The sequence below is a fragment of the Xiphophorus couchianus genome, chromosome 18, assembly GCF_001444195.1.
Source record: "Xiphophorus couchianus chromosome 18, X_couchianus-1.0, whole genome shotgun sequence".
NCBI lineage: Eukaryota > Metazoa > Chordata > Actinopteri > Cyprinodontiformes > Poeciliidae > Xiphophorus > Xiphophorus couchianus.
The window spans coordinates 7,925,164-7,953,079 of NC_040245.1; the positions used below are offsets into that span (position 1 = coordinate 7,925,164).

The following is a 27,916-nucleotide window of genomic DNA, read 5'->3' on the forward strand; positions in this document are numbered from 1 at the left end:
GGCTTAATGAACTCCATAATTAGGAATAAGACAATACAATTACTCCCATACCAGCAAAAACTAGGTCAATACTTGCAGATGTAAAGCGTTTTAGGCTCTTTAGATTCAGCCTCCCACAGAACCATTAGAGGCGCATCAGATCAGTATCATAATCACTTAACAATAAAGCAAATTGAAATGTAAACATAGAAACTAAAGCAAAAATAAACAAGATTCAGCTTCCAGAACAGGAACTCCTGCAAAGGATAGTAAACCTGGTCAATCAGATTCATTTAAAGATTTTTTTTTCTGTATTGATTATTCTTTGTTTTTAACTTCTGGTGTCATGGCTATTCTGTATCTGCACTAGGGTTATAGATTACACCTTCTGATCCATAGCCTACACTGACGTAGCATTTCATTTTCCTGAAAGGAGAAACACGGCTGTGCAAGTCGGTCTCTTCTAGGGCACTTTGTGGTGCATTCTGCAGAGCAGCGCTGGCACAAATTCAGAGGACTAATCTGCCTATTGTAGCCCACGTATGGCAACAGAGATAGAGAGTGCATCATTTGAAAACATGTAAAGTCATGGCTTAATTGCTTTGACGAGTCCAATCAATGATTAATACTTAGTGTGCAGTAAATCTGCCAGTGAAAACTTATGATGGATTGAGAACTTACAAGTACAGATTTCTTTTAAAGTGTTGATATTTATTTTTAATGTACCATGTAGATCAGCAGTGTCAAACTCTTCGGGGGACAGTATATGAAAAATCTAAATGTTCTTTAAGGGTCGGTTGTGGCAGAATGTATTAATAAAACCCATTAAATTGTTAATAAATTAAGAAACAGTCTCTAAATTAAATATTGAACATATTTTCACACTGATGAGTATCTCCAAGATTTTGCAATCAAGCTCACATATTTTGTGGTGCTAATTTAGAAATATTTGTAATAAATTCTTATGATATTTATAATAATGTATGAGGATTAATGTGACATCCAGTAAGGCTGAGGCAGCAGTCATTTAAACCCAATGTTTTTGACCAAATCAGAAGAAATGTGGGAATTTGTTAATTTTGTGTGAATTTTGCAGATTAGTGAAAAACTGGACGGACTTATTGATGTAATTTGGAGTCTAGAGGGCCACATAAAAACTATGGTGGGCTAGATTTGGCCCCCGGGCCTTGAGTTTGATATGTGATATAGATCATTTAAAACTCAAAAATGACACACACAAAAAAAAGTTTTCACTTAATTTCTTAGCAGCGGTTTATAAAAAAAACTACACTAAGAAAACTGAAGCAACAAATCGTAAGAAATATTTTCAAGCATGCTTTTGTCAATTTTAGTACAACATTTTCTTGTGAAATTATCAGTACATTTCTCAGGATGTTCTACATCCTTGGAACAAATGCAAAAACACACCCATAAATGCTCATAATGAAATGCACAGAAGTCTTCCAGGTCAAAATCAAATCTAGCAAGTAGAATTTTAAAAAGGACTTGTAGATTATTTTGTAGACAGACGTTTGAGCTTCATGGCCACAAATCATGCAAGAAAATGGTGACCCACTGAAGCAATAATCTATGTCTATGTTCAGAAAAGCTAGAGAATTTACAGTTGCATTCAAAGCACTGTATAAGCAAGTCAAAGCGTGTCAAAGATCAAACACAGATGAGGTAACCAGAGATTGGAAAGGAAAAAAAATACTCCCACATCAGTATAGAGGTTTCTTTCTAAAGACTGAGCCAAACTGTGAACGTACAGCAATAAATGTGTGCTGTAATCTCCTGCATTAAACCATGTCCCTGCAGCTCTTAATTAAAACAGGAAGGATTCCTGACAGCTGGACAACTTCCTAATTATAGCAGCCCACTAGGCTACATTTATTATATTCTCCATTACTTATCAGAGCTCCATCACTTACAGGTAATTTTCTTTATGAAAAGAAAATTGCCTGAAATTAATTGTTCAAAATTCATTTGAGAATTTTTAACAATTGCCTCATTCTCTCTCTAGTAATAGTGTGTAGTTCAAACCCTGCTTGGTTTTACATTATTTGGCTGAAAGTCATATTTCTGGGAAAAGAAATCAAAACTATACATCTTTGAAACTAGATTTCACCAACTCAACTCAGTACATTTTTAGGAACGTCCTGATTTTTTCCATTAAAGGATTCGCATTTAAGTCATCTGTGCAAACTTCGTATTGATTTAACAAATAAATGTAACATTTTAACATTAACAATACAAAAGGAAAATACAGTGCAGGTTTCTTCATTCAGGAAGCTGTTTTAAATACACTAGGAAAAAAGGATGATCCCATTAATGAAAAGAAAGCCTACATACCTATAATCCAATTTTGTAAAGCTATAGAATGAATTAAAGAACATTGTTTTTGCTAAAGAGTCTATTTTTGCTTTTGTAAGATGTAAATTTCAGCGTTAAAAAAATCCCCTCTGATATAAACTGTGTGAGACATTATGTGTTTGGAGACGGTTTTGCAGTGCCTTTCATTGACTTTTTATGACAGAGTGCAAGTATTGAGTTTAAAGAACCGCAATTCTCCAAATATCAGGGGTAAAGATGAGAGTGTAAAGAGAAGAAGTAAACTGAGCAATCTTGGCAGACATTTAAAAACAAATAAAACAACGTTGAATTACACATCATATTAAAGAAGCTAAAACAGTCAGTGAAAAAATATTTGCAGCTCCTTTTACGGCAAGTCAAAGTTTCTCTATTCACATTCATGATTTGATGCTTTTTAGGCAGCATTGCTGCAGCTGATATAAGTTGGCTCAAGACTCGGTCCCTTTACAGAGTTCCTGCAGCTTTCCCCCAGTGTGCCATGCTATTATTCCCAAGGAATAGGTAATTTATGCAGCCGTTTATCTGGCAGGAAAAGCAGGACATAAGGCAAGGAACTACGGGGCAGCGCTTCTCATTGATTACACAAATGGATGGATGATTCCGACTGCTTATATATAATCTAATTTAGTCACCCACAAGCACATACCTTATAGCCTGGTCCTAGCTGATGAATTGCAAAAATCTGTGCCGGATTGAGAGCTTCACTGAATACGTAGACAGCTCCTAGCTGCCCACAGAACACTCTGTTTGCATCGGCTGTTTCTGAAGACCCGAGGAAGCACTTATCATAGCTCTGAAAGAAGGAAATGTAAAGGAAAGGGTATTTAGGAACATTAGCAATTTAGGAAAAAAAACAGGAACCACATTAATGATCACAGCAAAGTGCAAAATATGTAAACTGTTTTACAATTAGGATTTACAGTATGTCTATACTATAGCCAATTTCCTTTGTTTCATCTTAAAATGTGTAACCAGCAAAGCTCACAACATTCCATCAAAATGAAACCACTGAAACTAGTTTTTCGTTTCTGTAGAAATAAATGAAAGGTAAAACAAATTGTACGTAGATACAAGTGCAAAGACTGCATTGAAAATGTATAAGTGCAACAAATTTAGAAATATAGGTGAAATACAAATTAGTCCAGATGTCAAAAAGCTCTTCATGAATCAGCATATTAAGAAGTCAACTTCAGATTTGTGGAATATACAAATACTTAAAGCCTAGTACACATGGTATACATAGTAAAATGTCTAGAAAAGTATAAAAAATTAGAAAGGAAAATCCTGAATTTAGCTCTCCATTACTCGGTTTAAATAGCTTTATTGTCTGTTACCAGCACATTAAAAATATCATGCTTCACGGAATAATTATGACTCATTGATTTTTTTCCACTCAAATGAACAAAACAGAGATCTGCAATAAGTGGAGCAAAATATTTCTTGAACTGAAAAGTGTGAATGCATATTGATAGTTTAAAACGCACATTTCAACAAAACACTTCACTCCTTCTTTTGCAAAAAATAATACATTTCTAAACCAGTCTGAAAAAAATAAATACTTGTGTTACTGCAGGTTCTTTGGGTCCTTCATGTTTAAAAATTCATCTTCAACATTAAAATCTGTCTAATTACATGATAACTGGATGAGAAATAGACCATGTCATCTTGCTTGCTAAGGGATTTAAAATGAGCTTTTCATAATGTGAATGACTGGAAATGCAAAACGTAAGTCCCTGTCAACCATGTGTTAAAATGTGTTACAAGTAAGGAGTACTTACATCATTTGTGTTGACGTGCCATGCCATGTCCCCATAAGAAACGAGCTGTCCATTTACGTAGCATCTGATTTCACTGTTCCTCCAGCGGCTGTAGATGTGAACTATGCTGATCATATACCACTGGAGGTGAAGAGTGAGTCAGATTGAACGGAAATGAGCTCCAGAGGTGTTCGTTTTCAAAAACCACATCAATCTTTCTCATTTTTCCTTTGCACATTTGAAGTAATACATCAGAGAGGGATACTTAGACTCCATCTTTAGGAAAGAAACTATCGGGTGACTCTGAACCTTGATTTCTTTAGGCTTGAGCCATTATTTTAGCTTTGCATGGAGCTCTATAGTATATTAAATTGCTGTCATCGGGGAAATGTCAGCATGCAGAATGTAGCAATTACAAAAGACTGCTTGGATGTCAAGGGATGTTTGTCAATGCTCTGAATGCAAATGGCCTGTTGAATGGACTTTCACTGACATCACGACACAAACATGCTGAAGATTTCAGATGAGAAATGTTTGAATTTTAAGCGGCGAGAAATTTGTGCTGAAGAAAAACAAGAAGAAAAGTGAGAAAAATGTGGATTAATCACACATTTCAATTTTGAAAATTGTAATTGTGATGTTCAATAATATGTTGCCTTCTTCCCCACATACCACGCTGCTCTAATTAAATAAATAAATAAATAAATACTCTGGATGCTCAGAATGTGAAGAATATTTATTTGTTTTGAAAAAACAATAAAGATAAAATAAATCTATGAACTCCACAATTTAGGTGTGAATGAAAACAAAATTCAGTAGATATTGATTTTGAACAATTGTATTTTAATACTTGGGGATTGTTTGCTTCTTCACTCTAAAAGACTCTCTTTGTACTACTTCCTAAGGAAACCTAAAATGTACTCACTTACTGCATTAGAAGTGAATAGATGGTGAAAGCATCTATTCACTGGACTGGATCTTTTGTGATCCAGTCAATTATTTACTGGTTCGACTGAAGAAAGGAGCTGTCTACGCATAAAGATAAAATTGTGTCAAAAAAGATTCATGGTTGAGCAGAAAAGTGAAGCCTGTCTGGAGATCATTTAGAAACACATTTATTCACTAATGTCTGAATCCAAAAATCAATTAAAAAGTTAATTAATGCACTCTATCTTTGAACAGCTTCAACAATACAATACCTACACCGTGACTCCTGGAATGAGGCAAATAGCTTTCCTCGAGTGTTATGTGAAGCCTCTAATTGTTTCACACGTGTCAGGTGAGTTTTTCTGCTGCACAGGGACAGCAACACCACCGAAACACACCAAAATAAATTAGGTTTGATTCTCTAATCCACATTTGCATGTGTAAGACTCCTGAGTTTTAAACAACTCAGGTGATAAAGAAACTGTTACTAATTAAAAAAAAATTTGATCGATTGAGGGTAAGTGATAATAAATGTAGCAAAAACTGCTGGGTTAAATCAACCAACAAAATATGCTTAAAATGCTGGGGAGGGTATTTTTCCCCCTTTTCTTTTTTACATATTTAAAATTTAATTGAAGTCCACAAATGTTTACTCCTACTGCTATTAGATTTATTAATACAAAATACACAGCCATCGCAAATATTTTGACATTCCTGATAATGAGGTGAATGAAGCATTTAAATAAATGTGTTTTATCACAATGCCATAATGTCAAGGTGGAGAATTTCACCGTAAACATGCAACAGTGGACAGGGATATAATTTTTTGGGAGGTGTGGTGGTGGGGGGGGGGGGGGGGGGGTGGCTTTGTTTAGTAAATTGCATCTTAGAAATGATTCCTAACTTTTTCTTTACAAATGACAACAGACAGTTTGCATGTTTTGTATGGTAATGTTGATGGTTTGATTGTTGTGATTAGATTCAACTGATTCAAGTTATGGGTATAAATAATTCTGGACTTAACTGGTAAAAGTGACCGATTGTAGCGGACAGTCTGTGATAGCAAGAATCTACTGTTTGTTGCTGCCCTACAACATTGAGCTTTAGAAACTTATCTCCTCCAGCGTTGTGCTTACAATGTTTCTGGAATTATGTTTCCTCTAATTTGTGTTTAGAGGAAACATAATTATGGGATCTTTTCCAGGCTATTTGCTAAATGAAATAAGCCTCAGTGTCAAATGAAATATATACCAAAAGCAAACAAAAAAATCAAGAATTAAGAAATTAGAAGATTCCAGAAACAGATTAAAGAAATAAAGCATAAATTAAAAAATGCTAATGTTACATCTGTTGAAAAGCTTAAATGTCAATAACTCTGGTACCAATTTTTAGTTGAAAACAGTATTTATTATTCGCTAGAGAATAAATGCACCAAATTAAAGGTTGGATTCTTTTTTAATTTTTCACTGTGAAACTATGCTACTGCAATAACGAATACATTTATTTCAAAGTTAATACTCAAATAAGCATCAAAACAAACATACCTTCCTGGGCTGAAAGTCATACTTCACACAGTGTTGGAAGCCTTTGCCTTTGGACTTCAGCGATGTGACAATCAAACAATTCCCAACAAAATGCGCAGAATAGCCAATGCCTTTGCTGGTGCGAAAGCTGCAAGAAAACATTTCAAAACTTATTTTATGCTCAACAATAATTTTAATCCAATTTAAACCATCTGAAATCTAAGAGGAAGCTTTGACAAAATTATGTAAGTTACACCTTTTGTCAATCACTGTGTTATTTTGGTCCAAATGTGCACTATAGTGCACAGTTACGTTTTGAGACGTCTATTTGAAATCAAGCACAGAGCAAACAGTAGTTGAAATCTGGTATTAGAACCGTTTTAAAATGGAAGAATTTATAAGAATTTCTGAGGGATTTTTGGGTGTTTTGCTAAAACCATATTGTGATTATTTTAAAATGCGACTGTGTCACTTTCTGGAGTTAAATTGTGATTTGTTTTTGTACTTTGAAGTATGCATAAAAATGCCAGGGTTTATTATACAATGTTAAGTATATACATAAACAGTTAGAAGATTAGCAATCCAAAGAGAAAGCAATTTGAAAAAGAAACTTAAAGGCAATTCTTAAGCTCCTTAGCTTAAGAATTGCGCATATCTTCAAGAATTGTGCATATCTTTTCTGATGCACAAACATCAGAAAAGATAAATGAAATTAAAATTTGTTCAAATGTTGCATGCATCTGAATTATGTGATAATAATTATGGTTGTAGGAATATTTTGTCTAATCTTTTCAATCAAACATCACCAGATCATTTGACTGGAAATACAAACTGCATATAAAAACAAACAGTGCACAGGCCACTCTGTGCAGATGCAAACAAATTCCTTTTGCACATCTTTTATTCTGCTGACACATGCTAAATTTACTTTTACAGTCTTAAGCCCTAAAGCTATTATGCTGGGCTCAAATACCCATTGTAATGATCAAGAAACAAAGATACCCATCCTCAAAGGCATGCAAACACAGCTGTGTTTCGTACATAAAGACATATGGATCTCTACACCTTTCTATAACAGAACTCTGAAACTCTGCTGGAGAAGCTCGGTCCGCCTCTAAAGATGCAATTATTTTTTTGGTTATTTACAAGCCTGCTGCTGAGCTGCGAGGCACTCAGAGCAATGCATAAACAGGATTAGCTTGGCAGATCTAACTCTTTTGTGACTGTCAGTGTAGAATAGAAGGCACATATGAAAACCTTTGCTAGTGCAGTGCTCCATGTCTTCTTCCCTTTTACATTTGCCATATCAGAGAAACAGAGATCTACTAAGGAGAAGAGTTTAAAACACTTAGATCCCCAAACACCGATGACAGCCAAGAGGTGATAAGGACCAAAGTGACTATTATCTCTGTCTAATCAGTCTTCCCTGTCAGACAGTAAAATCTTTCCACCTTTTCTGTCCACTCTGATTCTCTTACTTGCCATCATAAATTACACTATTTGACTTTAATGAAAGGCTCTTCTACAAACAAAGAGAAAAAGCCAGACAGTGCAGCAATTTTGGATCATTGACTTTTACAATAATTACCTAAATCTTCAGGAGAAGCTGGTATGTGAGCGCTTTGTGGCAATTATTCAAATCTAAATGATTACCTCCGCAGTGTCTCTAAGCCCTCAGTAATCCAGCTGCAGTACTTCATTTCTACATCAGAATTTGTGGCATTATCTTCGAAAAACAAGGCTATTTTCCTAACGACATTATAAAAATGTTGTACATGTGCATGTGACAAATAACGTCTAAAACTATTTTAACCTTGAAATACAATATTCAGTCATAAACTGGTTAGATTAGACAATCAGTGTTGGTCACAAAGCATCAGACAGAATAAGGCTTTGCCAATAAAGCTGCTGTTAGCTTCATAAGCCTCTGCAGGAGGAAATACAGCAGCAAAATTATTAAGGTGAAATAAAAAGCACACGTGTGTGTTTCTGTGCTCTTACCAGTAGAGATATGGTTTGTCCTTGTCTACATTGATATTATTCAGAGGATCCATTCTGAACCAAGTGTTGAATGTAAACCCGCTCTGATAAGGCCACTTAGCGATGGGAGGTAAAGCAATTGCCTAGAAGAAACATGATAAAAAAACACCATGAAGAAGCCAGGAAAGCTATTTAAAGTCTTTTGGCGTTCCTCCATACCAAGCTACTCGAAATATATATTTTGCAACAGTAACACTCTAGAATGACTTGGGTAAATATAAATAAGCCTCTGCAGGAGAAAATATAAAAGTATTGAGGTTCTTTAAAATAAAACGAAGTGTCAAATGTCAAATCTAGGTGTAAAAAACAAACAAAAAAAACAGTAAAATGGGAAGAACACATTGTTCAAGTATTTTTTTTTTCAGAAAATAACTTGTCAATTTGAAAAATACAGAATGACCTTACAAGTGCTGTAGAGATAATTTAATCAAATCATTCAGATGTACAATGCAATTTAAATTCAATTGCAAAACATTAATCCCAGAGGGAAATTATATGAAAGAATACATACTGCAGCCAAGATTTAGTCTGTTAAAATAACTGCAGCACTGAAGCTTGACTAAATAACTGCTAATCTTGAAGATTTTCAGCAGTGTCATGAAACAGATTCTTAATATTTTAATCTACTTATTTTTTAGGTCAAACACAAAACCATAAAGCAAGAGAAATAACATATCTAATATTCAACTTTCTCACAGTTTAACTGATAGTTACATTGCTGCCATATTTAGCTTCTTATCATTGAGGCACAATAATATTTCTGCACACCCTACGTTGATAAAATACTTTTAACAAACATTTTTCAGTGATATAATTATTATATAATGAAATTATATAATAATGATGCTTACTGCTGCGCTGCGACCAGGAAAGTTGAAGAAGATGTCCGGACCATGTCTCTGCGGCATCTGATTTAACACCGACAGCATTTTGATTGCATGCTTTGGCTGTATGTGTGTCAAAGTAGAGAATTACAACTTTTATTATGATAGATTATACCAGACGACAGGAAACAAGATAGATTCATCAAGCCATTCAGTTGTCGTGTCACTAACCCAAAGGCCACCTTCTCCTCGGAGCATGCTGAAGAGCAACTTCAGTTCCTTCACTGTGATGCTGTAGCTGGCCAATACACCCAACATATCCACCAGTAAGTCTGGCAAAAGACATTGCAAGCAGACACACAAACAAAAGGAAAATTATCAAAAATGCAGTTGAATTTTATAGATACAACTAATCCACCTTGGACAGGAGATCCTCAAGGGGACTAATGCTGCTCATCCTGAGACATGGCTCAGTAAAAATCACACACAGTGCCTGTATCAATGTGATAAACTCCCTAATTTATAATAAACAGAAATCCAATAAATCACGTGGTGCTCCACATTTGGCAGAAATTACTGCATCAAGTCTTTTTAATATGATGCCACAAGTTTAGCACATATATCTTTAGACTATTATTCTTGGCAGTACTTCTCCAGCTCCATAAAGTTGGATGAGAGACATCTGTGCAGTGTCATTTTCAGATCTCTCCAGAGATGTTCAATTAGATTCAAGTATGGATTCTGGCTTGGTCACTCCAGGACATTTACAGAGTGGTTCTGAAGCCGTTCCATTGAGATCTTGGCCATGGACTTTGGGTCATTTTTCTGCTGAATTGTTGCCCCATTCTGAGGTCAGGAGCAGCCTGGAGCAGCTTTTCAACCTGCACATAGCAGCATTCATCTTTCCCTCTATCCTGACTAATCTGCCAGTTCCTGCTGACATCGCCTAAGCATGATGCTGCCACTACCATGTTTGACCTGAGGGATGGTATTGACCTGGTGATGAACTGTGTCTGGTTTCTTCCAAACATGACGCCTGGAATTCAAACCAGAGAGTTCTTGGTCACCTGCATGACTAAAGCCCTTCTCCCCTGTTGCTCCATTTAGATGGCTGGCCAGGTTTAGGAAGAGTCTAGCTGCTTCCAAATGTTATTTATTTACCAATGATGGAGGCCACTGACCTCACTGGGACATTTGAAGCAGCAGAAATATTTCTACCTCAAGACAACCTCTGAGGTCCACAGACAATTCCTTTATTTCATGCTTGGTGAATGACCTCTGACCTGTACAGTCAACTGTATATAGACAGGTGTGTGTCCTTTCAAATTGAGTCCAATCAACTAAATGTAAAACAGGTGAACTCAATTTAGCCAGTAGAAACATCTCAAAGATGATCATTGGAAACAACTCAATTCTGAGATTCATTGTAAAGGGCTCTAGAGGTAAATGACTGAGTGCACTGAGGACAGGAGCCAGGTAGGGCCAATAAAAAGACACACAAAAGGCCTTTCATGCGAGTAAAATCTTTGTTTTTCCAAGATTATGAAAACTTACCCCATAAATCCAAGCTTTTTTCATTGTCAAAAAAAGCAAACCTTATCTGCCTGTCATGAAGTTTGTAAATACATTATTGTACACACATAAGCACATTTTCATCCTGGTAAAGTGTGGATGCTTATTTGTGCAAATGCTAAGACAACCCTATCCTGACTAACTTGTCATTTCTGTCCAATTGTTATATTTTTCTTAAAAATCAACAGCTACCTTGATCATTCATACCCATCAAGGGACCAGATGTCATAATATAGCAGCTATTAGAGAGTTGTTTTTATTTTGACAAGCTGAATCTCCTACGTGAATGAACTTAGACTTAGACTTAGACTGACTTTATTGTCATTTTGCATGCACAGGGTGTATACAGAACGAAATTTCGTTGCATACGGCTCAGGACAGTGTTTTGAGCTTCCAATGTTGTGAGGTTACTCCAGAATAAAATAAAATACAGTATAAAATATGAATATAAATATAAATATAAAATATAAAGTGCAGGACTGACAGTAAAATGGAAGTTATTTAGCTCTGTACATGTGCAAGGTATAAAGTGGAGACCGGATTTTAAGTGCAGTCCAGTTAAGAGTTCAGCAGTCTGATGGCAAGTGGGAAAAAGCTGTTTCGGAACCTGGTGGACCTGCACCGGATGCTGCGGAACCTCTTTCCAGAGGGCAGCAGGGAGAACAGTCCATGGTCGGGGTGTAAGGGGTCACTGACGATGTTTCGGCCTCTGGACACGCAGCGCTGGGATGAAATGTCCTGAATGGAGGGAAGGGGGGCCCCGATGATCCTTTCTGCTGTCCGCACCACTCTCCTCACGTTCTTCCAGTCGGAGGCGCTGCAGCCTCCACACCACACAGAGAGGCAGCTGGTCAGAATGCTCTCTATGGTGCTTCTGTAGAACGTCTTGAGGATGGGCGGGGGCAGGTGGGCTCTTCTCATCCTCCGCAGGAAATACAAACGTTTCTGTGCCCTCTTGACCAGAGACGTGGTGTTCCCAGTCCAGGTGAGGTCGTTAGTGATGTGCACCCCCAGGAATTTGGTGCTGCTAACCACCTCCACAGCCGAGCTGTTGATGAGTAGTGGAGCGTGGCTGGGCCGGTTCTTCCTGAAGTCGACGATCATCTCCTTCGTCTTGTCAACGTTCAGGATCAGGCTGTTGACTCTGCACCAGTCCACCAGCTGCTCCACCTCCTCTCTGTAGTCCAGGTCGTTGTCGTCTCTGATGAGGCCCACCACCGTTGTGTCGTCCGCGAACTTCACGATGTGATTGGTGGCAAACCTGGGGACGCAGTCATGTGTCATCAGAGTGAACAGTAGAGGGCTCAGGACGCAGCCCTGAGGGGAGCCTGTGCTGAGGGTGTTGACATCGGAGGTGTGTTGTCCGATCCGGACTGACTGAGGTCTGTCGGTGAGGAAGTCTAGCAGCCAGTTGCGCAGGGGTGTGCTGAAGCCCAGGTGTCCCAGTTTTCCTGCCAGATGCTGTGGGATGATTGTGTTGAACGCTGAGCGACACAACGGTGGTGGGCCTCATCAGAGACGACAACGTACCTGGACCTGCACTTTATATTTTATATTTAGATTTATATTCATATTTTATACTGTATTTTATTTTATTCTGGAGTAACCTCACAACATTGGAAGCTCAAAACATTGTCCTGAGCCGTATGCAACGAAATTTCGTTCTGTATACACCCTGTGCATGCAAAATGACAATAAAGTCAGTCTAAGTCTAAGTCTAAGAGTAATCTGAAATTGGTAATTCTGACAGCATTAGCATGTCTTTTGAAAATCTAAACCGTATTTTGCCATCATCCTTGCTGAAAATTTGCTGTGATTCAGACTAAAAACTGTTATTTTCATCACAACTGAAGTTTTGTATGTCTTCCTTTTAGTAATCCCAGAGTACAAATAAGGTGAATCTTTGTCAATAAGGAGACACACACCAAAATGTGTATTTGAGATGAATTCCTCAGAAAAATTGTTGGAGATGGCTGTTTTAACATGAACAGATCAGTGGCAGCTGCAAATGATGAGCAGTGGAACCCGTTGCTGTTAATTTAGCCAAATCAGATTTTCCTATGTTTGTTCTGAGGATGCTGGCAGGGCTGTGAATAAATAAGTCAGCTTTGTTAGGATTTGGACTTGGAGCCAAGAAGTCTTGTATTTACTCAGTTCAACACTTTTTTTTAGCAAGCCTCTGTATAAATATCAACAAGACAAGAATAGTTTCTCAAATCTAAATTTAAGTGGCATCCTGTCAGTGGTATTCAATGCTCTCACTCGTTTTAACGCGGTGGATAACCTGTCCTCCAAGAACCACTTGTGATACCTAATTGATGTCTAAAATGAAGTAAGTGATTAAAATACTGATTAAAAATAAATTATGTAAATTGAACCAAATAAGTTCCTCCAGTAACACATTTTCCTAGTTTACTTTTATTCCACTGCTTCAATTTTCCAGCCTCTAAAGGTGACACTGCTATATTCTTTTACATATTTACTTTATTGTAATTTCAGGAAAACATCAACATACTTTTCTAAATTCTGGCTAGACCAAATATTCCTCATTCCTGAACAAGGAACAATGTAGATGGAAATCAGATTTTCCATCAAATTCTATGCGGCCAAATAATTTGCATTTTGGTAAAAAGATTTGATTTGAAAATGATTTTTCCGACTGAATGAAGAGAGCTTAACTCATATAGTAACCAAGCATTAAAATGACAATCAGCTCAAAATTTACATTTAAAACAGCACAGCTCAAATTATATGTCTACTCATATCATCATCATACCTGCAATCATGTCATCCACTGAGCTCATTTTGAGCAGCACCTGTTGGATGAGCCCCACTTCAGTGCTCGTCTGCAGATTTCGAACACTTTTTCGAAGAATGGCAGTGAACATGCTCCAGATCTCAGCCTGGCAGGTGACATCACAGTGTTCCAGCAGCTCCACCATGCAGCCAATGCTCTCAGCATCCTGAATAATGAAGTTTGTCTCCAGGTCAAACTCTCCCCCCACCAACTACAAGAGAGAGAAACAGAAAATGTCCCAGCAGAAAGCTTTATAGAAGCCACAAGCAGGTTTTTGATTTATATTCTGTCACGCTTATGTAATGCTTGGAATGAATGCAATTTGAATTGTAATGAACTTAAGATATATTTTTGTTTGATCCAGCTATAAGCCATCTTGACCTGGATCTTCCTAATGGAATACAATTAACTAATAGCATACTTCTGCCTAGCATGTTTCAGATCACTGCTCTGATGGTAAATAGCTCTCAAAAGATGCAAGTGAGGTTTATCTTCCTACACACTGATTATAATGAGAATTTAAGCATCCATGACAATAAAACTGTCTGGTTTTTAATGAAAAGGCGGGAAATAGACACATTATTGCTTCTGCCCTCCACCACCACCACCAATTTAAATTACAAATGAAAATCACTTTAAAGAAAGTAGAAAACAACAATCAATAGTGCTCTTCTTCAAGACCAAAAAGCATGAAATTAGCTCTCTAAAGAAGTGCACTGTGTACATGAAAGCATACTGAAAACAACTCGCTGGTGGGCATCAAAGCAAAGAGGCAGCAAATGGCCCTGGAACCACTGCACCCACTGCACATTACTGTGACTGACAGGTAATAGTAAGGTGAAAGCAAAGAGCAGAGAGAAATACTCAGAGGAGACTAGTCCACTGCAGGAAAAACTGTGCCTTGCCTCAACTTCGTCATGAGATCTTTATGTGATGCCGTAGAGTGGAGGTAGTCAAGCACTTAGTTTCGTTCATTGACTCTTCTGCTCCTAAATCTACAGCTGCTGTTATTACAAGTCATCTTTCAATTTTTCAATGTCATCTAGTAAGACTGTTAGCCATAAAGATCAATCTATTTCTGATATTGTGTATACAGATAACAGTATAAAAATTTTAATTACAAATATTTTAAATAAACTGATTTTTTTTCTAAAATCTTCAAAAGAAAGCTAAAATACACGCAATTCTTGACACACCATTGGTTTTCATTTGCAAAGCAGCCAATGTGGGAGCATCATTTATTTTCCAGATGATACACAGCTCTACATTACAATGTCACCAGGTAGCTACCAACCTATTCAGGGATTTACCAGATGTATGGAGCAAATCAAGGCATGGATGTGTTGTAACTTTCTGCAGCTGAATAAAAATAAGAAATGAAGTCATTACTTTTGGACCAAAAGAGGAATGATCAAGAGCCAGCACACAGCATCAGCTTTTGCTGGTCAGACCTGAAATCTGAGTGTAGTGATGAACTTGACCTGAACCTTCAGAGAAGCATAAGGACAATTATAAAGTCGGCCTTCTCTAGCCTAAAGAACATTTCCAGGATCAAAGCACTAATGTGCCAACACCACCCTGAGAAATTTGTTCATGTGTTTGTCTTTAGTTGAATTGATTACTGCAACAGTGTCTTCACAGATTTTTCAAAAAAAGTGAGTCAGACAGCTGCAGCTGATCCAGAACTCTTCTGGTTCAGATGTTACAAAAGCTGGGAAACTGGAGCACATCATCCCATTTCTAAAGTTTTTACACCGACTTAGATAATAAATTGTTGAATGACTCAGGATCTTTTATTCACCCTAAAAGTGGCCACGTGTGCATTTGAGTCTCTTTGACATTGTTTGCATTGAGGCTACAGCACGCCACCACTGATTGCACCACTGGGTTTGCTTTGTTAAAATTAAATTTTTGTTCTAAAAGAATGTTAGTGTGAGAATATTTTAAACTATTTTGAACAATTATGTGCATTCTGCATCTCTATCATTTAATATTTCCAATTATCTCTAAAATCAGTGAACCCAGTGTTGATTAATAACTATGCCTCCGAGCATCTTCACAACATTTTCAGACAAAAAGGCTTTTGTGGAACATTTATAGCTCCACATGTGCAGGCCTTGAGTTGCTTCCATTTATATTGGCTTTTAAATTGCGTTGTTTGAAGCACATAGTGACACATTGCTACAAAAGGCTTTCTGTAAAGCAGCATTGTGGTGGTCTAATTGGAGGTGGAAGTATGCAGCATACAAAAGTATTAATACAAAGAAAAGCTTGCCTCATGGTGTACTCTCTGCATTGATTGAACATTGAGGCATGAATCAAGCTTTAGAAGTATTCTAATAGGGTTTTATTTTTCTTGTGTTTGTGTTCATTGTTGATTAAACTAAAGGTGCTCTGCTGCGCTGAAATACTGTGGGATTCATTTTAGTGTTACAACGACATTTAATTTGTAATCAATGCTTAATTTTTTCCTTTTTTTTTGGTGCCTTAGTTGAATTTTCTTTTAAGAAAATGTCATAAAATATCAGTCTGAGGGGTTTCAAACAGAGTCCTAGTTCGTTTTAAAATCAGAGGTGATACTAGTAAGTTGCTAGGCAGCCTTTCTGGATGGTTTCTTCAATATGATCAGGAAAACATGCAGTCACAAGTGATAACCAATGCTGTATTAAGTTGTAAAGTCAAGTCAAGAATCCCCCCCCCAAAAGAAACATATGTGAACTGGACAATGAATTTATAAAAAGTTTCCTCAGATTTGTTACAACTGCTCTATGAATTGTTAAGAAAAGATGCACGTAATTCATGACTGGGCATAAGCTGAAAAATTCATAGATGACATAATCCACTGATTTTCATCTACCCTGACCTGTGACCAGCTTTTCGCAAACGCAATAATTTAATCTTTTTCAGATCAGTGAATGTGTCACTTACGTGTTAAAGGGGTGAACAAACCCCAACACAATTTAGCATGTCATTTTCAGTACCAGCGAGGAGTCTAAAAATGAAGTCTGAGAAAAATACAAAAAAGGTACAATAAGCCATTTAAAAGGAAAACTGTATACCCTATAGATGCATGTAAGCAGTTCATTCAGGCTGCCATGACAGAGGTAGATTTGGGAACGTGCTTTGCCAAATCTTACATCACCAAGTGCAATACAAAGCATTAGTGGCGTAAAGCATGCCACTGCTGGATTCTATAGCAGTGGAGAGGTGTTCTTATTCACCTCCGGGTTTTTATCAGACTCTGGGTCTGGCAGTTGTCAGGACAACAGCTTTTTTCCAACTCAATTGTGTCAAGTGTAACAATGGACAAAGGAGAATTATGATGGAGCCATTTTTTTTTCTTTCAGGAGGAAAACTAACTAATGCTTGGTTCCATAGTTTCAGGGAAAAAAGAAGCTCTTAAAGAGGACTTATTATGCAAAATTCATTTTGCACATTTTTGTATTTTGACTTGGGCCTCTACTGCTTCTAGAAACAATCCAAATGCTTAAACACACACACACACAAACACATCCATTTACTGGAAATAATATTTTTTGGTGTCTGGAAAACTAGCCATTACAAGAAAAATCCCCATTATTCAGTCACAATCGGTGGGCACCGCCTCCTTACCCTAAGCAACCCCAGCCAAGCACAGCCTGTTTTACCACTGTATGCACTGTGCAATGGTTGCTAGAATAAGCAAGAGTTTTCTTATTGACTTTTTCAGAAACCACTTACTGCAACTTTAATGATTGTGGAAGAGACGCAATTTTTTCTGATTCTGAGTCTGACTTGGAGTCAAAGATGTATCATTGTACAATTACCCATCTGTTTGCAGCCATTTCATGTGCATGAAATGTTGAGTTGTGAGGGTGTGGCCAGCAGCAACGTATTTGTATTTACAATGACAAGAAGCCCTAAAGCAAAAACAGACAAACAATGAATGAGTAATGTCTCACACACCGCTGCACCTAGAATAGACAATTAATGACCGCTTACAGCCAGAGCTTGAAAAATATATTTGAATATTAATTATCATTCCTCATTTGCTAAAAATGGGCTAAAGTTAGTATCAGTAGAACAAATCTACAAAACTCAGAGATTAGATAATGACCAGAGATCTTTGATTTCTCGCTGTCATGTTAAAACATTTCCCAGTATTTACAAAAAGGCTAAAGAAAAACTCTGAACAGCTTCACACTATTAAAATGCTACAGAAAGTTTTGCTTATGCTAAAAAGACAATTTACGTAACATCTCCCTCTAAGTGTCAGAAACAAAACTTTTATAACTTCTTAATAGACAAGCTTTTTTCCATCTCTACAGCACCAAAGTGGCATAATGTTCCATCAGAGCACTTATACCCCAGAACACAGGCTTAAATGTGATTTTCAGATTTTTCAGATGAACAGAGGCTTTGAGCTATGAAACTCTCTCTCTTAAAGATCAAGTTTGCACTTTGGGTTTTAAGAAAGCAGATATCCATCTTCATGAGTAGTTAAGATAAAAAGAATCCTTCACTGAAATATACTTAAATTTTGTCAGAGTCCATTATTCATCTCAGTCAATACCATTTTACTAGAGCAAGGTTATTAAGTCTCAATTAAGTTTGTTTATTCCCACCAAGAAAGAGCACAATTATGTGTTATTGCCATGGGATAGTGAATTAAGAGCAGTCAAAAATCCCCCAACAATCAACTGCTTCTGATTAAGCCAGGGCTGAAGTCCTGCTGTTGGCATGGTGACCAGCCCCATGAACTGGACTTTAGTTTTCTGTCTACAGGCTACAGTGGCATCTAAATTGAATGAGAATGAATATGTTATATTCTATTCATAATTCTGAATATGTTCTATAAACATTAGAAAAAGGTAAAACAAATCTCCAGTGTTCCACGACCAGGACGAAAACCACACTGCTCTTCCTGAATCTGAGATTCGACTATCCGACGGACCCTCCTCTCCAGGACCCCTGAATAGACCTTGCCAGGGAGGCTTAAGAGTGTGACCCCTCTATAATTGGAGCACACCCTCCGGTCCCCCTTTTTGAACAGGGGGACCACCACCCCAGTCTGCCAATCCAGGGGAACTGCCCCCGATGTCCATGCGATATTGCAGAGTCGCGTCAACCAACACAACCCTACAACATCCAGAGCCTTAAGGAACTCCGGGCGGATCTCATCCACCCCCGGGGCCTTGCCACCGAGGAGCTTTTTAACCACCTCGGCGACCTCGCCCCCAGAGATTGGAGAGCCCAACCCAGAGTCCCCAGGCTCCGCTTCCTCAGTGGAAGGCATGTTGGTGGGATTGAGGAGGTCTTCGAAGTACTCTGCCCACCGACCCACAACGTCCCGAGTAGAGGTCAGCAGCACACCATCCCCACTATAAACAGTGTTTGTGCTGCACCGCTTCCCCCCCCTGAGACGGGCTGTCAGGGGGGGGACAGCCCGGGCTGTATGACCGGTGTCAGAGTCTGGTCCGCATTGCCGGCAGTAAGTCGGGCTCGTTTCCGGTGAGAGTTGGACTCCGCCAGGGCTGCCCTTTGTCACCGATTCTGTTCATCACTTTTATGGACAGAATTTCTAGGCGCAGCCAAGGTGTTGAGGGGATCCGATTTGGTGGCCTTAGGATCTCATCTCTGCTTTTTGCAGACGATGTGGTCCTTTTGGCTTCATCAGATCGTGATCTGCAGCTCTCGCTGGAGCGGTTCGTAGCCGAGTGTGAAGAGGCCGGGATGGGGATCAGTGCCTCCAAATCTGAGGCCATGGTCTTGAGCCGGAAAAGGGTAGAGTGCCTTCTCCGGGTCAGGGGGGGTGTCCTGCCCCAAATGGAGGAGTTTAAGTATCTCGGGATCTTGTTCACGAATGGGGGAAGAAGGGAGCGGGAGATCGACAGGCGGATTGGCGCAGCTTCTGCTGTCAAGCGGGCGCTGTACCGGTCCGTCGTGGTGAAGAGAGAGCTGAGCCAAAAAGCGAAGCTCTCGATTTACCGGTCGATCTACGTTCCCACCCTCATCTATGGTCATGAGCTTTGGGTCATGACCGAAAGAACGAGATCGCGGATACAAGCGGCCGAAATGGGTTTTCTCCGTAGGGTGGCTGGGCTCTCCCTTAGAGATAGGGTGAGAAGCTCAGTCATCCGGGAGGGACTCAGAGTAGAGCCGCTGCTCCTTCACATCGAGAGGAGCCAGTTGAGGTGGCTTGGGCATCTGGTCAGGATGCCTCCTTGACGCCTCCCTGGTGAGGTGTTCCGGGCACGTCCCACCGGGAGGAGGCCCCGGGGAAGACCCAGGACACGCTGGAGAGACTATGTCTCTCGGCTGGCCTGGGAACGCCTCGGGATTCCCCCGGAAGAGCTGGAAGAAGTGGCCGGGGAGAGGGAAGTCTGGGCCTCCCTTCTGAAGCTGCTACCCCCGCGACCCGACCTCGGATAAGCGGAGGAAGATGGATGGATGGATGGATGGATGGATGGATGGATGGATAAAACAAATCTCAATAGGAGGAAAATTCTTTGGGAAGATGTCTATTTAAACTCAAGGTGTCTGATTCATGTGGTCTGCTAAACAGAAGCAGAAAATGTGCTGCACTTATGAGGGTTAAAGTCAGTTACAGCTAATTTTACAACACATTCATTATGTTAGAGTCTAACATAATGAATGCCTAGCAACTGGTTCAGAGACCTTTTAAAGACCAACATGAAATTACCTTTCGATGCTAAAGACTAAATTCCTGTGCCATTTTTTTGTGTTTTGTTACATTACAATCTCTTTTTTATATATCTAAATTGTATATGAAGAAAAGGGACAATATATCTTAAGCTGGCGAAGTAAAACAAAACAAAACAAAAAACATTTCAATAAAAAACTGAAAATTGGCATGTGTATATCCTGCATATAAAGAGACTCTCCGCTATGAAGCTTCTAAAAATATCTGATGCAACTTAATACCTTTTGAACTCACATGGTTAGTGAAATTAAGTCCACCTGCCAGATCTCTCAGCATGTACACAACTTCTCTGGTTAGTGGTGGTGCAGACTCTATGAGCTCCCAAATACCACCACAAAGACTGAGGGGACCTCCAGACAAAGTTGTTCAAAACTGCAAATCAAAATTTGGTGATAATATAAATATTTGATGATCCACTGGGGCAAATAAAAATAACATAATACCACTACAAACCGGCTAGAGAAGATCGTGCACCAAAACTCTCTGACAGGAAAGGAGGGCTTTAATCAGAGATGCAACAGACAGACCAAAGCTAACCCTGCAGGAGCTGCAGAGTTCTCAAGCAGACCAGAATATCTGTCCAAACAACCACAATAACCTGCAGACTTAATAGAGCTGGGCTTTATGAAAACATGACAAGGAAGGCTCATTTGGAGTTTGCCAAAGGAATGTGAAACATTCCCCAAATATGGAGGAAAGTGCTTTGGTTGGATGAGACCAAAATTGAACTTTTAACTTTTTGATTTTGGGTAAGACTTAGTGGTATATGTCTGTCCCAAACCAATACATCCCACCCAAAAAAACCCATCACCACAGTGAAATATTATATAGTGTATAGCTTCAAAGGTTGGCTCTACAAATTACTGAATTTAAGTGCAAGGCACTCTTCAAGCAGGAATCCCTGACAGAAATAAATGCATACAACAAAGAAAGACTTTAGGGCTTTACTTGCAAATTCACCAGGAGAGATTGAACGATAACAGAAAAGTTCCAGAATTTGTTTCTGGGTCTTTTTGCTACAGAAACAAAACACTCATTGGAAAAAAATGAGGTAAGCAGAAAATATTTTACAACAAAGTGATCATTCTGCAGCCAAAGACTTTGTAGTATCAGACTGAGTTCCACAAAACAACACAAAAGATGTAGAAAATACTTAAATGATCCAAGGATTAAGTTTAACAGCAAAAGGAGACAAAATAAGATAAATGTCTTTTCTATTCAAGAAGAAAACACATCAGGGAAGGTAGAAATCAGTTTATTGCTGCTGTGGTTTCAGTGAATTTGATGAATGGCCTTTATATTGATGCTGAGCTTTGCTAAAGACCCGCAAAGCTACAGACTATCCACCCTGATTCACTGATTTGAAAAACTGTGTTTTGCCATTTACAGGAAAAAGATTCTTAAAATACCGAGAGTGATTGATTACTCATGTGTTTTGTATTTGGAATAAAATCCTTCAAGAACAACTAAGTTAGAGATCCATCAATCAATATGTATGACATTATTATTTGCGACTTTCTCCTTTTTCAGGTCTGATTGGGGATTCACAGGTCAAGTATTAGAAATAAAACAAAAAATCTGATAATATTTCATATCATATCAAAATCAATTAAAACCAGAATCGACAGGTCAAACCTTGAATGCGACCAGTCTGCAGGTCTGCTTAGCTTATTGTATGAACTACTTTTCAGTCCAACACTCAGTTCTTAAGAGACAGATGGACAATTTCCAGGCATCAAATTCTAAAGTAAAGATATTTATTACATCAAGAATTTTTATAGCAATTGAAGGTAATAGTTACTGGATTGTGTAATAAAAACGCATTATCATGTTCTTGATACAAGGGATAAAGCCTGTGGAAAACAGGCATTATCCCTTGTATCAAGAACATGATTAGAACTTTATCATCATTTATCAGTAGTTCTAAACAATAGCAACTGGGTTATTAAAGAATGACTGAATCATTACAATGAATTTCAAAGACTATTATTTCTCTCAAAGTACGTATCCCTGTATTGGGAACCAATCGTGTTAATGTTCTTGATGGTAACTTTACGCTTTCATGCAAATGATGTCATAGAAGGCTACTACTTTTAAACTAAGGTAGCCTTAGCAAACATACGGTTTCAAATGAGAAGTCTGTCTTTACCCACACTTTGAAACAGATGAGCAGCTCTTAATTAGTAGGAAGACATAAACGGAGAACACAGACCACATACATTGTAATCCCCTTATTCAAGTCAATCCATGGCATTCATTGACTTGAATGATAAAATGGGGTGGTGGGAGGGTGCACTGACTACCTAGGAGCATTGCCTTATATCAGGGGTCTCAAACTCAATTTACCCGGGGGCAGCTGGAGGTAGAGTCTGGGCCGCATTCACACACACGGTCTCCTCAGCCGAAGCTTTCTGATTGCCTATTACCATATTTGGCCGTAGTCAGGCGCTATAACAGCCATAATTGTGTAGTGTCTCTTTAAGATACTCTAGTATTGCTAATGATGTCAGAAGTATGCGCCATGGCTTCTCTGTAGAGAGCGTGGGAGAAACGTGCTAGACGGACATGTTAGCTCCCTAACTTTTTAGTAATGTTAGGGGTTGTTTGGACGCTGCTCAATTTTCATGTCTGATAATATAGTAGCCGTTCAACTGGGCTTTGTAAGGTTGGTGAAGAGCGTATTTATTAAAGGACAACACTGTGGAATTCCCAGTACCAGTGTGGTTGTGAGTTTTTGACCATCCTGACGAATCTGCCGCCTCCTCTCCTCCCTTAAACACAACCCAAGCGTTACAGCGCCTAACCTTAATTACGTTACACTGATCAGCAACTTCCGGGTCTAGACTGGATGCTGAAGCACGTGAAGCGGGAGCGGCCGCGGAAATTGCGCATGTACCGCATGCAAATAATGACAAATAGAAAATGCAAATAGGCCCGGCCGATGTCCCGCCCCTGAGAGCAATATACTCCACCGTGATTGGTAAGTTCGTTCAGCTCCGTACACAACACTGAAAAGTGCCAATTATATCAAACTTGCGGGCCGCACTAACATTAAACTTTCATATTAAGGCGGGGGCAACAAACTATCATCCCGAGGGCTGCAGTTGGCCCGCGGGCCGCGAGTTTGAGACTCCTGCCTTATATGGCTACATGATACTTTCTGACAACAGAAGTTCTCAGAGGTCAGTTAGTGGAATGCAGAGAATACGCATAAAAATATGAAATTGATTAAATCAAACTTAAAGGACAAACATTTAAAGTTGCTAGGAAAGTTACTCTAAATGTCATTCTCTAACAATTACAGTCTCCCTGTGTACATTAAATGTTTAAACCATTTATATAAAAGTAGAATTGATTCCCAGAAATTAAGGAGAAATGTTCACTGTTTGACTGCATATCCTCAGAGATTAGCATAAAACTACCAGCAACAACTGGGAGGTGTGGGAGAAATGTGATCCGAATGAATAACTTTCAGCATGTGAGCAGACTGAAAGTGAGACATCAGGAGAGGTGTATTGTCTGTGATAATACTAGCAAACATTTAAAGATGACACTGTTTATGTTTCACACAAACATTAGACACCTTTGGCATACAAATTAGGTTAGCAAGGTTTCAGGAAGCTAAAAATGAAAGGTGTCTTTCCAATCAGTCTTGTCAAACAAGGAGCTCATCACTATGTATTCTGTTAACACAGCCATGTTGTATTTCTGCTCTTTTCCTAACTTCAGCATACAAGCCTTTGTTGATCCATAAATTTGCTGTGCTTGATGCCCTAAACAGGGTCACAAGGGAGAGAGGATGATCCCAGCTGAAATATGAAGGACACGGCACCAGATTATCACAGGACTAACAGAGACAGGTAAAGTTTTATTGCTAAAAGTAATATAGAAGCAGCAGTTAATCCCACGAGCATCATAATGGGGAGATATAAGTGTATAATTCTTGCTGCTCCTTTTCATTCATGATATATTTTAGTTGTTACATGAACTACTCATGTTCACTGGATGAATGTAATACAAAGAAAATCAAACAGAATGAGTGTTTGAATAGTTGTGGGAAGTTAAATAAGCCAGGAAAAAAACATCCACAGATAAACTGGAAATAAGCTTCAAAGATTAAGCTAACACTTGAAACCAGAAACAATCTTACCTCAATGCAGCTATTCTAACCACTCCACTGTTGTCATAATTTCATTAGGAAATAATGTATCTTATGTGTTCTGTTAGAAACAAAGAAAAGCAAATTTCATTACGGAAAACACCCATTTTCATTTTACTCCGGAACATAAAAGCATGCAGAACACAGGAAGACAAATTAAAGCAACGCTGTTTTGTTTAAATTGTCTCCATCATTAAAAATGTTTCAATTAACTGAATGCTGAACTTCAAATCTTATTTTAAAATTTGTATTCATGACCATTGATTTAATCTAATCCGGATGCTTACTTCCATGTGTGCTTTCTTTGATCCATATTAAAAAAAAAAACAGTGGCAGAGTCAGAAGAAAAGTCTATAAAAGTATTTTCCCAGTTACATTTCTACCTCTTTCTAAATAACTAAAGCCATAGATACATTAGGAACACCTTTCAAACAATGACTCAGTCATTCACATGACAGCAACTTAATGCATTTATGCATCTTGATAGAGTGAAGATGACACACTAAAGTTTAAACTGAGAATAAGGATGGGGAAGAAAGTGAACTTAAGTGACTTTGAAGACGTCCTGCTTGTTTGTGTATCTCAGAAAATGCTGATCTGTGGGGTTTTTCATCATCCGCTCTGAGGTTTGTAGAGGATGGCACAAAAAAGAGAAAATATCCAGTTTCTGTTTGCTGTGTACATTAAAACAATTTTTTTCATGTGAATGGTCAAAGAAGGAGAAGTTCCCAAAAGCCAAAAACGTTGGCCCGACCATTTTGCTGAAAAATGGAGCATTCAGCATCGATTTACTCTTTTCCATAGTCACCATGATCAACAGCTGTATATCAAGCACCAACCCTCGACTACTCATTGGTTAAACTGATCTCAAGCCCGGTATGAACTTATGTGCAACGCTGACAATTTCATCAAAGAAACACTGTTGTTCATCAATAACTTCACCTTCCGAGCTTTTAAATAGTTCACTTCATGGTTCTAAATAGTGTAGCAGGCTAGAGGAAGAAGTATTTAGGACTGCATAGAGTATGCAGGATGCAAGTTCCCCACTCCTGCTTTATATTTTAACCGTTCTGTTTTGTGGTCTAAGATCAGAATGGAGACATAGACATGTACATTGTTTCACAGTGAAAGCTGGTGTAGTGCAGCATGAGCCGATGCATTCACTGAGTAGATTTCATTACTAGTACAGCTGACAGCACAACAACAGGAGTCTTGTAGAGTTTACCGTCTCCTCAGAGTGGGAACTGCTGAGGCTTGGTGCATTAAAGAGTGGAAAACTGCAGCTGAAAAGAAGGGAGTACCGAAAAAAATAAATACATCCAGACTTTACAAATAGACCAGAAACTGGGCTTGATTAATTATAAAGAAAATGATCAACCACTGAAAAAACAATATCTTGTTTACTGTGAACAAAATGATCAGTTTATGATTTGTTGAACCACTGCTAACAACTCTTGATGTGACTATTGAGCAGCATGCCTGTTGTTGCTACACATAAAACTTCATACCGTTCAAAGGTGAGATGAAAAATTTAAATAATTTAAGTCCAAGATGCAGCTGGCAGAGATCCACGGGTCCTGTTATATGATCATCTATACATCAGTGATCTGGTTTCAGCATGCATCAAACAGGCTGCTGCTTAGATATTCTGTAAACTTTTCTCTACCACGATATAAAAATGTCTTATTTTATTGAAAGAACATTCCATCATAAAACCCCATCTGAAATGTACAAAAACCATTAAACTGTGCAGAACTCAAACTTCATCCATCCATCCATCCATTTTCTGTTCACCCTTGTCCCTAATGGGGTCGGGAGGGTTGCTGGTGCCTATCTCCAGCTACGTTCCGGGCGAGAGGCGGGGTACACCCCGGACAGGTCGCCAGTCTGTCGCAGGGCAACACAGAGACATACAGGACAAACAACCATTCACACACACACTCACACCTAGGGAGAAGTTAGAGAAACCAATTGACCTTACAGTCATGTTTTTGGACTGTGGGAGGAAGCCGGAGTACCCGGAGAGAACCCACGCATGCACAGGGAGAACATGCAAACTCCATGCAGAAAGACCCCGGCCGGGAATCGAACCCAGGACCTTCTTGCTGCAAGGCAACAGTGCTACCAACTGCGCCACTGTGCAGCCCTACTCAAACTTCATTTTCAGTTAAACAAATTCAAAACAAAATTTAATTTTGACCTCGGGCTATAAAAATTCAGATGTGCCCTGGGAGAGTTACAAATGGGTAGAGAAAAAATCTCTTCTAATCTCTCTCTCCAGGCTGAAAACGAGAATTGGTTGAGAATTGCAGTGTGATATCTTAAGCATACTTGGTTTTATAAAGCCATTTTCTAATGATCTCTCATTTACCTATTTACACTTAAGAGAGCTTCTCATGTTATTAATCATGCTTCTTACTGGAGTTCTTTGATTTTTTAAAATAGGATGATACAATATAAAACTTAAGAGGAAGAAAAATATAACATTTTCTATTTTTTCTATTTTCTTTTGTACTAAAATATGGTGATGTACATTTGTATTCACCCCAATTATTCAATACTCTGCAGATTTCTGCTACAACTACAGCTGTGAGTGTTTAACGGTATGTTTCTCCTATTTTTTCAAACTTATAACCTCAGTGTTTTTTCTCATTCTTTGGCTGAAAGTAGTTCAGTCACACTGGAGGAAGAGCATCAAAAAACAACTGTGTTCAGATCTTGATACAGACTCAGTCAGATTTTGATCTGGATTTTTACTGGACTCTTCCAAGGTGAATATTTGTTTTTAATCTAAACTAGAGTAGTACAATAACAATAATAAAACAAAACAAACATGCCTGATATTACTGTGGAATTTTGCAATATAGCTCACAATTTCCTCCGTCATTTCCATCTCTTCCATCATAACAATGTCCTCTAATTTTCTGAGAACTTCAGCATCTTGATTACTAAGTCTTGTATCAGGTTTTGAAACAGGATTTAGTGTTTCAATGCCATACAAAGCATTGTCAAACAATCCTCTGTATGATGTTCAAGACATTGTGTCAAAGCCTAAGTCTGCGACAAAAGCCTCCAAAATTGCTGAGCTGTTGTGTCCCTTCATCATCGCAACGCAGTTTATCCACCCGTGTCAACAAACCCGAGGTTTTCACACAGCACATGCTTTTACACTGACATTGAATTTCAAAAAGGTGGAAGCTTATTTATTTGGACTTCTAATTCCATCTAATCCATCCATCGAGCCATCCATCCTTGATCCTTG

At 38.5% G+C, this 27,916-nt stretch overlaps 1 protein-coding gene across 7 annotated transcripts in view; it reads right to left on the reverse strand.

The window, feature by feature from the left end:
* The window catches only part of nbeab (neurobeachin b), a 229,300-nt gene that overhangs the window by 164,817 nt on the left and 36,567 nt on the right, over positions 1-27,916 (reverse strand). For all 7 annotated transcript variants that reach the window (XM_027999172.1, XM_027999168.1, XM_027999170.1 and 4 more), the window contains exons 2-8: positions 13,772-14,003; positions 9,655-9,755; positions 9,451-9,546; positions 8,561-8,682; positions 6,581-6,707; positions 4,131-4,250; positions 2,999-3,145 (exon numbers count right to left, since the gene is read on the reverse strand). In XM_027999172.1, coding sequence (XP_027854973.1) covers positions 2,999-3,145; positions 4,131-4,250; positions 6,581-6,707; positions 8,561-8,682; positions 9,451-9,546; positions 9,655-9,755; positions 13,772-14,003 — 945 coding nt within the window. The remainder of the gene's footprint in view (positions 1-2,998; positions 3,146-4,130; positions 4,251-6,580; positions 6,708-8,560; positions 8,683-9,450; positions 9,547-9,654; positions 9,756-13,771; positions 14,004-27,916) is intronic.